This window comes from Engraulis encrasicolus, chromosome 14 (genome assembly GCF_034702125.1).
Source record: "Engraulis encrasicolus isolate BLACKSEA-1 chromosome 14, IST_EnEncr_1.0, whole genome shotgun sequence".
Taxonomy (NCBI): Eukaryota; Metazoa; Chordata; class Actinopteri; order Clupeiformes; family Engraulidae; genus Engraulis; species Engraulis encrasicolus.
Window position 1 is genome coordinate 35840590 of NC_085870.1, and position 14702 is coordinate 35855291.

The 14702-nt window shown below is 42.7% G+C and overlaps 1 protein-coding gene across 1 annotated transcript; it reads right to left on the reverse strand.

Annotated features, from left to right (window-relative positions):
• Nucleotides 1-338: 338 nt before the first annotated feature.
• Nucleotides 339-14523, reverse strand: tbc1d20 (TBC1 domain family, member 20). The gene is made up of 8 exons (XM_063215637.1): nucleotides 14086-14523; nucleotides 13026-13211; nucleotides 11203-11283; nucleotides 10334-10520; nucleotides 9064-9165; nucleotides 7442-7583; nucleotides 3161-3345; nucleotides 339-1735 (listed from the first exon to the last, which is right to left on the reverse strand). Exons 1-8 carry the CDS (start codon nucleotides 14144-14146, stop codon nucleotides 1462-1464), a joined length of 1218 nt encoding a protein of 405 aa, XP_063071707.1. The 5' UTR covers nucleotides 14147-14523; the 3' UTR covers nucleotides 339-1461.
• Nucleotides 14524-14702: the final 179 nt, after the last annotated feature.

Below are 14702 nucleotides of genomic sequence, written 5' to 3' on the forward strand. Positions count from 1 at the left end.
AAAAGACAGGCCAACACTTCAGCCAATTGCTTTGAAGGCCCACAGCATCGGGTAACATTTAGGAGAAGAGTACAGTATTCCTCAGACTGAGAATGTGGAAATGTGTTCTAGCAGGACCTTGCTTGCTTTGTGTGTGTGTGTGTGTGTATGTGTGTGTATGACACACACAGCCAGTGTTGTTACAAATACCAGAGGCAGAAAACATTGCACTAGAACAAAAAGCATTGAACCAAACTACCCTGTATTTTCACCTCACATAGTTCTTGACTTAACCTATGGGACTCATGCTAGTTTTATGCCAACAGAACAAAAGAAAAACACAAGACTATGCCATCATGAACCTTCAATCCTATACATATACATTTATTCATTACAGGGGGTTAAGCCTGTACAGAGAAGCTTCAGAGTTATTTGAATGAATTCATACAAAAAATACAAAAGCAAGTCACATAAAAAGGATGGCATTCCAACAAAAAATATATGTTTTTGGTCTCAAGTATAGTTTATCAGGGTTATGAGAGTAAGAAGATGAAACGAAGACACTTGAACTGCAAACTACTCTGATCATGCAGGCCTGTGAAGACGTACACACACAAGCTGTGCCAGTCACAGACCCCAATATGGCAAATGTGGTCATCCCAAGAACACAGTTGAGTCATAAACCTGTCTAAGCTAACCTACGGAAAGTTATAAACTTGCTAATAGATAACCTGCACAAATCGTTCAGTTAAGAAAATCGGAAACTCCAGGCTCTTGTATTATTAGATGCTTTACTTCCACAGGTTAACGTAACCTAGTTTACTACTGAGCTACCTTCTTGGAATATCCTTACGATGTGGAAACGATATTAGGAGACTTGTTTTTGTCCCATTCTTCTTGGCCCTTATACGTGCTGTATATTCAAATGCCACCCTTCTGAAGATCTTCTCCGAAATCTCTCTCCTACATATACAACTAACTACCTGACAACTTCTGAGCAACAGAAGTGACCGAGTTGTTTTAAAATGACTTCATGAATAACACCAAAAACAAAAAAATACACACACATCTTTAATCTCTGTAAGCATGATATTAATCATTTCTATAGGTTTGCAGACTTTATATATTATATATACAAATATAAATAATACGATCAATTAAGTGTTTTTTTGTCCTCCATATCCACCTGTTTTTTTCACACAACAGGCAAAGATGGTATTACGGAACAATCCTGGAGCCTTCCAGAAGCCTTCTTTTTCAACTTCTTCATCCATCCATCCATCAATCCCTTCCTCCATCCATTCATCCATCCATTCATCCATATAAACAGTGACTGCATCCAGGTCCAGTCATCATTTCTCTACAGTTCAGCTCCTCTCTGTCCCTCTCAGATGAAGAACTGTACCTCAGCTCCTCTCCGCCTCTGAGTCTCAGATGAAGAACTGCAGCTTCAGCTCCTCTCTGTGTCTGTCTCTCTCAGTCTCAGGGGAAGAACTGTAAATCCAGCTTGGTTCCCCAGTCCAGGGCTTGGTTGACCATTGCCAGGGCGGCGGCCCCGAGGGCCACGGTGATGCCCATGACAGCCAGGCGTACGAAGCGTCGGGCGGAGGGCCGCATGGACACCACGGCCCCCTGCTTGGCCTCCATGGGGGCCGGGCCCTGCTGGGGCTCTCCCCGCCTCCTGCGCCTCAGTGCCGAGTCCGGACGCTGCTGGGAGGACGGCAACCCAAAGTCGTTAAAGGTGGAGGACGCCGTCCTGGAGAGAGGGAGAGAGAGGGAGAGAGAGAGAGAGAGAGAGAGAGAGAGAGAGAGAGAGAGAGAGAGAGAGAGAGACAGGAGGGGGGGATTGGTTTGAGCTTCTCTAAAACCAAGGAGAAGATCTCCTCTTGACATGATGCCTACTTGCAACTTGTGATGACGTGGTGCACAAATAGAAGATGAGAGAGAGGGAGAGGTCAATGCTTGATGCACTGTAAATTAACCGCTGATAGAAGCAATGGCACAGATGAATCAACTCAAGACACCAGTGCCTCTTTTCCACTGCATGTTTTCTGGTAGGCCTACAGCTCGACACACCGCGACTCGGCAACCACTTTTTGCATTTCGAATAGGCACCACAGAGCTCAAAGCAAAAAGTGGCGGCCGAGTCGAGCTGTGTCGAGCTGTAGGCCTACCAGAAAACCGGCAGTGGAAAAGAGGCACAGGAGTCCATTTCAATATATAATCTCCCGATATAATCTCAATATGTAATCTCTCCAATATGAAACCTCATGATGACGTCGCAAGGTAGAAGTTTAATTCAATATCTCGCAAAAGCGCAATTCAAAAGGTCATTTTTCATTTGCAATCAGGATGTTGAATCTGTAAAGGTCCCCTAAAAGTAGTCTTGCACCAATACCATTTTTGGCCCTGATACCGATACCTGGCTGTGCAGTATCGGCCGGTACCAATACCACTCTGTTTGAAATGTATAGATATATATGAAGAGCCGCATACTACTTGGATGTATAATCATTGCTATCATGGTTTTGCCAGGCTGCTACCTACCTTTGTGAAACAGGAAAAAGACAAATACTATACAAAGTGAGTGCAGTAGAACTTTTTATACTTTTTAAATACCTCTGATATCAAGATATGAAGTTCACGGCTGCATTCAAGTGTCATACAAGCATCAGTAAATGGTGTCCGTGCCCTATTTGTTAGTACTTGCTGATACCGATACCATCATTTTTGTGCCGTATTGGGGCATAATAAAGTCTACAAAGACCAAAACAATTTTTTTTTTAAAAAAAAATCAATATTACAATTTGTCCACAGAGTCGGGGGATGATGATGATTGAATATTTTCTGATGTTCAAATGTCAACGTTTAAATGGGAATATTCATGAATGCCATTGCAGTTATTGTGACTCCAGTCAACCCCTGCTTTTGGAGATTAAGTAAATATATAGCACATTAAAACACATCATACCATACGTGCACTCTACACTGACCAAAGATCTATACAATAAGTAAATAAATTCAAATTCACTGTGAGAAGTCATCCAAAAGGTCCTGTTTGACAACAACTGCAGTCCAGCAGCAACACCTTATCACAATGATTCTGAAAACGAGTTGAGATTGATCTGCGTAACAGCAGCTTAAAGTAGTTACATGAACATGTTAAAGTGGGGCCACTCACTCTCGGTTGCGCTGGTGTGTGGCCTCCCGTGCGAGCTCGGAGGGTGGGAACTGGACGAAGAGGTCGCCCGCGCGGCTGATGAGGGTCTCGTACGGCAGGTCCTGAGGGATCTGGGACAGCAGGTGGTGCAGGGAGGCCATGTCGCACTCACAGTCCAGGACGTCCTCCTCGCGATACAGCACAATCTGCAGCACACAGCACAGAGACCCAGCATCATGGCTAAATAAACAGACTCTTTTTTTTAATTTATTTTTATTTTTTACATAGCAGCAGAAGAACAGACAAACGTTTTGGCAGACAAAGACGAAGGCAACAGCCGAAACGTCGGTCTATTCTTCTGCTGCTATGTAAAAAAAAAATAAAAAAAATAAAAGAAGAACCCGAGTGATTCGCGATCCACCTTTTCACCTTCCAAGTTATTCAACTGGAGACGCACCACACGGAAGAGCGCGGTGTATCTGAACAACTAAATATACAGACTCAAAGCACAATCTGCAGTGGGCAACAATGAGACAGAGCATACTGGTTAAATACATGATCCTTCATAACGTCTAGTGGTCTCCAATTATTTTTCGCCAAAGGCCAAATTGTGTTGCCAAATGAGGCTGAGGGACAATCAAATCGTTGCCCGTATGGCCACAGATAGCACATGTGTTTTTATTTGCTCCAACCTCATGGTGGGCCAAATGTTTGCCTTGCCCGGTCCGATTCTGGCCCACAGGCCGCCATTTGTTGAACACTGGTCTACAGACTACACACTACACAGCGCAATCTGCAGAGGGCAGCAAAGAAACACATGTAAAACATGCGTAAGAGTGGACCAACAATATTGTTATGTGTGAACTACACGATATATAACATTTACAGTCTCACAGCACAATCTGCAGTACAGCACAGAGACAGTAGTGTGATGTGAAAATACTGTATATGGTAATTCGCAACAGAGTCTTAATTTGTGAGCCTTACATTTCCGTTATTATCACTTAATATTAGGCCATCTAGATGAAAACTCCTAACTAATATGTAATGCATGTTGAGAGTCTATATGGTTAAGGATCATGAACTTCCTAAAATAAGCACTACTGTAACAAAATGAATTAGCCATTTTCTCAGAGTCAGCAAACATGTTCTGTTTTGAAAAGAAGCAGGGACTAACGACCAGTTTCAAGTAGAAAACAGTGATGCCTATGTACTGTATATGTCTATGCAGCTTCGTATAACTTAATGTGAAAATATAGCTGCAAGCAGCAATGCGGGGCCAAGCAGTAAAGTTGCCAAAGTCGCCACGGCAACAAAAGGAGCTGCAGCGCCCCCTTTGGCCCAAAATGTTGGCAATGTTGGTGTGCATTCCTCGGAGGGGAGTGTGATCACATGAACCAAGTTTAGTTTGAATCCGTTGAAGAGCTGCCGAGATATGAGCTCACTTCCTGTTACCTGTTGGTGGCGCTAGAGAGTTTGAGCTTGGGGTCTGGATTTTTTTGTGGGAGGTCATGGGATGGACTAGTATGTGTGCAAAAAATCCTAACAGAATTTGACAAACGATTGCTGAGGTATGACCTCACTTCCTGTTTCACCACTTTTACCACAATTTTGATTGGCTGTCACCCTCAAACGATAAGAGGTATCAAAAATTCTTTGAATACCCTAAAGCAAATCAGTGCCAAGATGAAGTGTACCCTTTTGTAGGGCATTCTGACCAAAATTGTGGGACAAGTAGCATTTTTATTGAATTTCACAAAATTCAAAATGGCGGAAATTTTTCTTCCGGTTGACATGAAGTCATATAGTGCGTTGGATTCGGCTTGGCCCAAGGATTCTAGTGAAAGTATTATTTTCAAAATTAGGCATACGGTGTAAAAGCTACAGGCAAAAATGTAGCTAAAAAGTTGACCTGTTGGTGGCGCTACAGAGTTTGAGCTGGGGGTATAATTTTCTTTGTGGTAGGTCATGGGATGGACTACTATGTGTGTAAAAAATCCTAGCCTAATTCGACAAACGGTTGCTGAGATATGACCTCACTTCCTGTTTTGCCACTTTTACATCAACTTTGATTGGCTGTCACGAATAAACGATAAAACATATATTCCTTGAAACCGCATGTGTAGCTCAGTCCAGAGATACTATATGCCAAGTTTCGGGCAAATTGGTCAAAAATTGTGGGAAAAATAGCATTTTTATTGAATTTTACAAAATTCAAAATGGCGGGAAAACTATCCTGGCGGAAAATGACGTCATATGGTGCGTTGGATTCGTCTTGGCTCAAGGATTCCAGGGATACCAAGTTTATGAAAATTGGCCCAGCGGTTCAAAAGTTACAAGCTGAAATGTACCTGCAACTTTGACCTGCTGGTGGCGCTAGAGCGTTGGGACTGGGGACCTATAAATCGCTGTGGGTAATGCTGAGACTGTCCCTAATATGTGTGCCAATTTACAGCATTTTCCTACCTACGGTTCTATGGGCTGCCATAGACTTGCTAAGGAGAGGAAAGATGCCTACGTAATAATAATAATAATCGTAAGAATACCAGCTAACACTATAGGGGCCTTCGCCAGCTTCGCTGCTTGGCCCCTAAAAAGGCCCATTGCTCATCCTGCATCTTCCATCTCAGTAGACGCAGTGGCAAAGTCTGCCACGAGGGGCAGTCATGGGTCTATGTTAAGGCCTGCCAAAAAAGACCTTCACTACTACACCCTTCTTGTTATTGGCCCGGTGGACAGGTTGAGAGGGGGTCAGGGCTTTGCGTGGACAGCTGGCCTCTAGTGACCACTGATTCCTCTCACTCTAGCTTTAACTCCAATCCCCCTTGGCCCTTATCCCTCGTTAAGACATGAGTCAGCCAACTGGAGTGCTGTGCTTCAATCTGCTCCGGTCACAGTAGCAGTAGCAGTGAGTCCCACCCATATGACTGGTTGTAAGAGGTCATGTTTGGGTCCAGTGGAGGGCCCTCCGCCTATCAGGGGAGGCCTATGTGCTGTTGCGTGCGATGCAGCTTAAAGGGAGCACTAGCCAGCGTGGCCTCTACCTTAGGTAACTGGAAGGCATATGTGAAGTGAATTTAGTGAAGGGGTGGGGGGTTGGTGTGGCAGTGTGGGGGAGACTCTGAGCGAATGTATTGTATGCGCATAAATGTCGTCCTGTCAGTATTGTGTATTGTATTGTGCTGTCATGTTATGGGGACCCCCTCGAAAACGAGATATTGTATCTCAAGGGGCTATCCTCCCAAGAACAATAAATTGAATTGATCAATTGAATTCTCAAACAGGGTAACCAACATAAATCGTTCTGCATGTCACCAATGCAACAAAGTGGAATACATTTCCCCCATTGAACTAAATTCATTCTGAACCCCGGCTTGTCTCCTGAAAGGGCATGGCATCTCATAGACATGGGCTTACGTCATACTGATTCGGCTTTCTTTCTGCTTTCTTTCGGCTTTCGAAACTCCTTATGAACCATTTCCTCCGGATCAATCATCTCAAATACCCATATAAATTGACCTAGACGCATATACTGCATTTCAAATGAACTAGTTTTGCCAATGTAGTTATGTGGTACTGCGTCACCATCATTACCTCTGTGCCTACAGCGTGACTTCTACCTCAGGTAGAGGTACTTCCACCAAGGTAGATGTAGCAATGGAACACCTGGCCATGGAAGTCATGAAACAGTCCAACACACAGTGTTGCAATCATTTACCAATTGGTTCTATGATATGCAGCTGGTTCAGCTCAGCAGGTAGATAGCCATTGACATTACCTGTATTAACCATGCATGCAGAATACAGTGATTTTGGATTTCTGGGAGTTTTTTTTGTTTGTTTTTTTTAATATGCAGTGTTAGTTTATAGCTCCTCCATTTAGGTCGCCTCTTCACTGCGTGAAACTTGAAAAAAGAAAGTATTGAAATAGTATGTGTGTATATATGCGTGTGTGTGTGTCTGACACGTTCAAAATCAAAGTGGAATTCCAGCAGCGTTTCTAAAAACAGAATTAAGAGCAGGCTCTGCGTTTGGCACAGGGAAATGCATATTGCGATGAATAATGTGTGATGAAAGTGTTTGGGGTGCCATATACAGTACTGTAGATGGGTTTCCATTTATAAACATTTAAAGATGCACACAAAGCTGGAGATCAAAAAATGTTTGTCACTTGCTGTCACTCAAACAGTAATGCACACATGGGTGGCTTGAAAGTTGCCCTGAAATCCATCTAAAGTGCAGTGAATTTGCAATCCTTACAGCATCATGTGAAATATGTTAATAAAACAATCAGTGTACATACCACAGCAGCAAAATATATTGGCATGAGGGGGTGACAGGCCAAGAAGAAGTCATACAACCGCACGACGTGGCGGAAGTCGGACAGGACGTGACCAAACCACGTGATGAGCCAGCTGAGGGCAAATATGGTGCCCACCTCCGCCCTGCAGTGACAGGAACACACACACACACACACACACACGCGCACACACACGCGCGCACACACACACACGCACATGCAAACGCACACAGTGAGAAACACACACACACACACACACACACACACACACACACACACACACACACACAAACACACACACAAACACACACACACACACACGCACATAGTACAGTGAGAAACACACACACACACACACACACACACACACACACACACACACACACACACACACACACACACACACACACACACACACACACACACACACACACACACACCAAGGATACCAAGCCGAGTCTACAACACACCCTTGAGGAGACACGCCTGGGGAGAATGTGACTTGCAAATGATAAAATGTAATTACACAACAAGCGTCTCCAGATCGTTACGCAAGTATGGCTAACTTCATTCTGACCATCATGAATGGGGGGATGAAATTGGTGAGACGCAGTCTGGTGGCAAAAACACCAATCCTCCACACAAGGCTCGACTGACTGTGCATCCAACTGTGGTTTAACAATATTACTTCTCATACAACAGGCTCTTTATATTAAATTAAACCTTATCTTACAAGCACATCATTAAAACACGGTAATGTAGGCCCAGCTTTCACTGCATTATGCCTTGTGTACACCAAGCGCGACCTACGCTACCTGAGCGGCGGAAGTCATTATTTCTCTATGGAGGGAAGGCAAATAGAGCTACCATAGCAAATTCGACAGGAGCGAAGAAAACTGAGCGACCAGAGCAGATTTTAACGATTAAAGTCAAGCTAACCTTATGGTAATGAGCTATGACTCGGTTGGGTGAAAACCAATTGGTACGTTCATATCTCCGAATGGCCCAGGCTGTCAAGCCAGAGCCGTTATGTGATTAGCTAAATGAAACATTCAATGCCATGACCAGAGTGAATTCATGGCGAAACTTCTTCAACCACCCTCAGCTACCTGGGTAGCATAGGTCGTGCTTGGTGTACACAAGGCATTATCCTTCACTTGTAGGCATACAGTTGAGGACGATATTATTAGCCCCCCTCCTGAAATTAGACATCTCTCTTGATTAATCATTAAGAATGATCATTATTAATACATCTATGTTATTCTGAAAACTAATACACAATGGAGATAGTATCCAATATGTTGAATTTGGACTTTTCCATTTTTACAATGAGTTTAAACAAAAAAGTGTAAAAATGGCAAGGATAAAACTATTACCCCCCCTTATCATTAATAGTCAATGCAGTGCCATTTATTCACCGAAATTGACACCAGGCATTTTAACAAGTTGTTAACTATGTTGGCACATGTCCTACCAGGTTTTCCAGAATAACAGAAACGGTAAATAATGGTCATTCTCACTGAGCAATCAAGAGAAATGTCTAATTTCAGGAAGGGGGCTAATAATATCGTCCTCAACTGTATATCATGTCATTCAGGTTGCTAAACTGGACTAAGTGCACCTACTGTTCCATGAAGTCGTGCACCTCAGGATTGACTCGGTCTATTATTGGCATCAGGTAGTTCAGGATGTGTTTAGTGTTGTCCATAGTGGGGTCCATGAAATCCCTGTGGGAGGACACAGACCGGATGGTGATGGTCACGTTCCAACAGCAAGCATAATTTCCCTGATTACCGAATGCATTTCATGGTTAAATAAACAACACCCTGTAATTTCCTGCCATTGTGAATGTAATACAACTGAATAGATTAAGTACAGCTTCATTGGTTAATTTATTTATGCTCATACAGAGGGATCACTAAAGAAATCCCCTTTTATTAAAATTAGCATAACTACGGGGCAACATGAAGAGCAGGATCCATTTTTAGGATCCTTTTTTAGTCTTCCATATGACTGATAGAAGTAACTATTGCAACATTGTTATAGGAGGAACCAATACAAGACTCTTTTCAGCATTTTCAACAACCATTTTTCAGCAGCACTCAGGGGAGATATGAGACTCCTTATACATCCTTCTGGCTCCACTACATTAATCGAGATGGTGTATGGAGTGGACACCTCTGCAATGTTTATACACTCCTCTGGGTTCACTACACTGTCCTACCAATCAAAAACACATTAACTGCATTGTTGTAAAGTTAAATAAAATGATTGGTCTGCAAAGAATGTGGTAATATAAAGAAACAAAAAGTGCCACATGACAATAATCTACCCAAAACTACTTAGGCTGGAGAAGAGGACCATTTCTGCGTAGTTACTGCCTTTTTGCTTAGTAGGGAAGTACAGTAGTGTAAGAAGAATTCTAATATGTAGTTAAGACTTTGTTCTTCTTTCTGTATGTTTCTGATCAAACTCTGTTTCTGTGTGAGCTCTTGCCAGTGAACACCTGCTAGATAAGAGGCTAGGGGAGTACTCTCCCCACTGAACTGTGCGACCTCTGTGAATTTCCATTCCCGTGTCTTCCCATTTAAAATGACCGTACCGGAAGGCAGAGACAAAGAGAGTTCTGAAGCCAGTGTAATTTCTAAGATTTCTGTACAATACAATTTCATATTTCATGTGAACCTGCATAATATTAAAAAAATATATTGAGGGCTGAATAAGACGGCCTCAAGGGCCGTAAATGACTCTCGAGACAGAGGTTCCCCACCTCTGCAGTAGTCCTACCTGAGATGGTGTGTCATATTTCATGTGAAACTGCATGACATTAAAATGATATAGGGGGCCGAATAAGGCTATCGAGATACAGGTTCCCCACCCCTGCAGTAGTCCTACCTGAGATGGTGTGTGGAGAGCTTCTCTACCAGAATGGTAGCCAGTCTCTCCCCCAGCACCAGCAGGAAAGTGACCACGATGTCATGGTAACCCTGGTAGTAGTGGAGCTGCGGGTTCTTCAGCAGCACACGCAGGATGATGTCAATTAGCTCCTCCTGAAGCCCCATACGCTGCTCGTCAGGCATACCTGTGAAGGTAAAACGAGAGATTAGATTTTTTTTTTTTAGATTAGATTACTTTTATTGGTACGCAAGGGTAGAATTGAGAAGAGGGGGTATTGTGAATGTGCTGGGGTTGTCAATGTCAGCATGACACAAAGGTGTTTTTGCCATGAATATGAAATCTTAAAATAGATTTCTTCCATTCCAATTTAAAGGAGAGGGGCAATGCCCATGGGGACCAAGGTTCGAGTCCGGCTTCGGTAATTTCTCAACATTTCTCTATGCCATCTCTCTCCCACAATACACAATAGTGCCAAAAAAGCCCACAAACAATCTTTACCTAGATTTTTTGTGCCCTCAATTCTATTTAATCAAGAACTGGAGACCAAAGCAGACACTTGAACATGTTTTACAAATTGCCAAGTGAAAAAAGCAAGGTCAATGTCTTGGGCAAGTCTTGGCATACCAGGCCAATTGTACTACCCACCCAGCAGCCTGCTTACAAACTCTGCATTCTCCAGACACCAGCACAGCCGAGAGAGAGAGAGAGAGAGAGAGAGAGAGAGAGAGAGAGAGAGAGAGAGAGAAAGAAAGAAAGAAAGAGAGAGAGAAAGAAAGAAAGAAAGAAAGAAAGAGAAAGAAAGAAAGAAAGAAAGAAAGAAAGAAAGAAAGAGAGAGAGAGAGAGAGAGAGAGAGAGGCCCACTGACCTTTGGGAAATCGCCGAAGGGATCGCTGGACGTCCAGCAGCACCTGATTGTAGTCCTTGTTGTTGGTTCGATCCACCTCCTCTGTAGGCACAGACATAACCACCACAAAGAACAATCAATTTGAAAACTAGAAACTGACCAACACAAAGAACAATCAATTAGAAAACTAGAAACTGACCAACACAAAGAACAATCAATTAGAAAACTAGCGGCGAAAACTAGAGACGTGGGTGAGGATGTGCTTTCATGTGCTAAGGCATTAGCTTGTGGACACTTTCAGGAAAAGAAAAACACTGAGAATGAACAAATATTTAGTATCATTTATATTTAAAATAAACGGCCCACGCCATCAAGTTTGCCAATCATTTGGTGCCAACATAATAGCACCACTGTGTTGTCGAGTGAAGCATAATGACACCAAATACAAATGGCATACAACACGACCTATGGGGAAACCTCACCAACTATTCACTCACGCCATCATTTTTTCCCAAGACTCTGAAGTGCTACTGGCACAGGCACTACTAAACTGCCTTTCAACATGAAGCTAATCAGCAACCAAATACATAAAGCATAAAACAGTTCTTGCAAGAGGCTGATCTCTGGTGAACCCCCACCAACTATTCATGCCGTCATTTATTCCGATGCTCTGGTCCCATATTGGCACAGGCACTACTAAAGTAGGGGAGACCGGGGTTGGTTGTCACACTTTTTACTTAAATCCAATTTCTGCTACATTGGTATATGGTAAGGACACCATTTCTGTCCATAGTTATTGACTGATGTCTCAGGTCCATTTGGATAGTCTTAGATCCAGAAGACTCCTTTCTCTTAAAAAGATATGGATTGTCAAAGGCACCTTGCACAGATGTGACAACCAACCCCATTTCGGGGTAGGTTGTCACACCCGATGGGGTTGGTTGTCCCTGTGTTATTGTAATGGGGGAAATGGAAAAATAGAGACATATTTTAAATTATATATTTTTCATTATTGTCAATGAAATATGAAACTAAACTACACTGAACTAATCTCATGTGTATAAAAGCATCAACTACATTTTAAAAAGTCATTAGTTTATTTCATTTTCACTTCATTTCATTAAATTCATTAAAATGTCACTGAAATTCATTAAAAATCATTAATCCATAAATGTTATCCATAAGTTCATAAATGTTAAACACAAAGCCAACCAATCCTCAATCATGCAAACATACAGTGCACAGGACAAACTATAGCCCAATGAAAGTCATAACAATGCCAGTACTAACAACTTTGCAATGTAATTAATGTGACAACCAACCCCGAAAAAATTGTGACAACCTACCCCAACTGACATTTTGAGCTATTTTGGAGGCTTGTGTCCACATGCATTACTCTAGCTCCGAAAGAAAATAACCAATTTTTAGCTTTACCTTTACACTTTCAAACGGCAATATTTATTTTCACATCAACTTGTAGTGTCATGACTTATAAGAAAAACAATGGAGTCCTCAAAAGTTGGTTTTGCATGTGAAAAACACTTTAAGTTGTCTCACTTCAAAGTGATGCTGTTTTCACCTCCACTATCAACGTAGGTGACCTTAAACCCCAATTCTGAACAGATCTGTATCAAAACTTTTGATCTACGCCCTATAGCGGCTGAGATATGATGACTGTGACAACCTACCCGTGTGACAACCAACCCCGGTCTCCCCTACCTTGTAACATGAAGCAAATCAGCAACCAAATATTATTAAACGGCAAACAGCAGTTCCAGCAAGAAGTCAACCCCAAACCCCGCCCTCCAACTCTCCCCAACTCTCCCAAACGCCCCCAGACTGACCGAGCTCGTCTGAGATGCCCTCCAGGTTGACGTTGAGCAGGCATGGCCACACTTTGCAGCGGATCTCATCGGTGAGCAGCCCGCCCTCGCTGATGGCCATCCGGCGTAGGGCCGCCACATCCACCGGCGACACGCTCAGGGCGTGTGCGATATCAGCCTCCTTCTTCCTCTTCTTCGACTCCGGATCTGTGAAGATCAGCACCATGGTAACCTCTCATAAGCTTTGCCAGAAAACAAGACATACCGCCGCCTGCGCTACTGACTTGTGCGCCATTCCCAAATGGCTGGGGAACGGGGAATGGTTGGAGTAGCAGGCAACAGATTGTTTTCTCCTTTTCAGAGCCAGGAGATTGCTCAAGATAAGTTACAGCAGTCCTGTTGAAAAGAGGCTAATCCTTCACCTTATCCCAACATTGCTGAGCCAATTTCTTCATACTTTGTGGACAAACACAGACCTGCCAACTGTGGAATTAGGAGAAAGTTCAAACATGTAAAACCAATCTGCTGGGGCTACTGGATATGGATACTATGGATAGGCTTCATTACATCTTTCAGATTCAAAACAAATCTAGGACAGACATGGTATTCATTTAAAAGATGAAAATGTGTGTTAAAAGCGAAAAAACATTCCTCTGACACTCAAGCCCACATTCTAATACCCACGCACACCCCACACAAAATTGCATGCCAAAGACCCAGCCATGTCATGAGCAAAAGAGTATTGTCAATTCGTGATACAACAGAGAGGGCAGGTGTCTAGAGATTGTGCGCCTATGCAATACAATATCCCGGATACATTAATGTATCAAGAAACTATCACTTGCAAATGACAATGCACATGATTTTGGCTACTGGTTCAACGCAACTTAACGCCAAGGAATCAAGCTTGACAGTTGAGCCATAACCAAGTGCAGTTTGTACTAAAGAGATTGACCACTAAGAAAGCTATTGGATTAAACTTCCATGCCACTGCATAGTAAACGGGGACGTAAGAAATAAAATCTGATTACAATCCACACACTCCGATCTTAACATTTGCCAGCGTTGAGAAAAATCCCACCTTGTTTATCCACTCCATTCAATGGGGAGGACGCACCGCTTCTGGATTTTTTCAAGTTCATGTTGTCATTGCAGCAGGCTTGGCATATTTAGTTCACGTCCTCCAGAATTGAGCGGCATTAGAAATGGACCATTTCGAATCAGCCACTTTGATTTCAAGACACAATGTTTCCGCTGCGTCTGCCCATCAATTGATCTAGGCCACAGACAAATACATCTGACAGTCCTTCGCGAGCTAGTTAGCTAGCAGCTACGTCATTGAAACATATCTACCATCCGTGCTGTAAACCTTAAAATGCCATTGAGAAACTTAAAATGAATACATATGAAGTCCCAGTATCACATACTGTAGATAGCCTTACAAATTCCCATCTATATCCAACATTGTGCACGTAATAGGGGATGGTTGTGTTTCTGTTGAGTTGCTCTGTGATGATCCAGAAATGAAAATTGCATTCTGGGACTTGGAGTTTTATCCAAGTGTGTATGACTGGTCAGCAAAATATCGAACTGGCCCTGTTCTTATGTTAAGATGTTTTAAACCAAAGCACCATGTATATTACTATTCAGAAATATGAATATAATGCGAGTAGCCAGAATGCTTCTTGTGTGGTATAT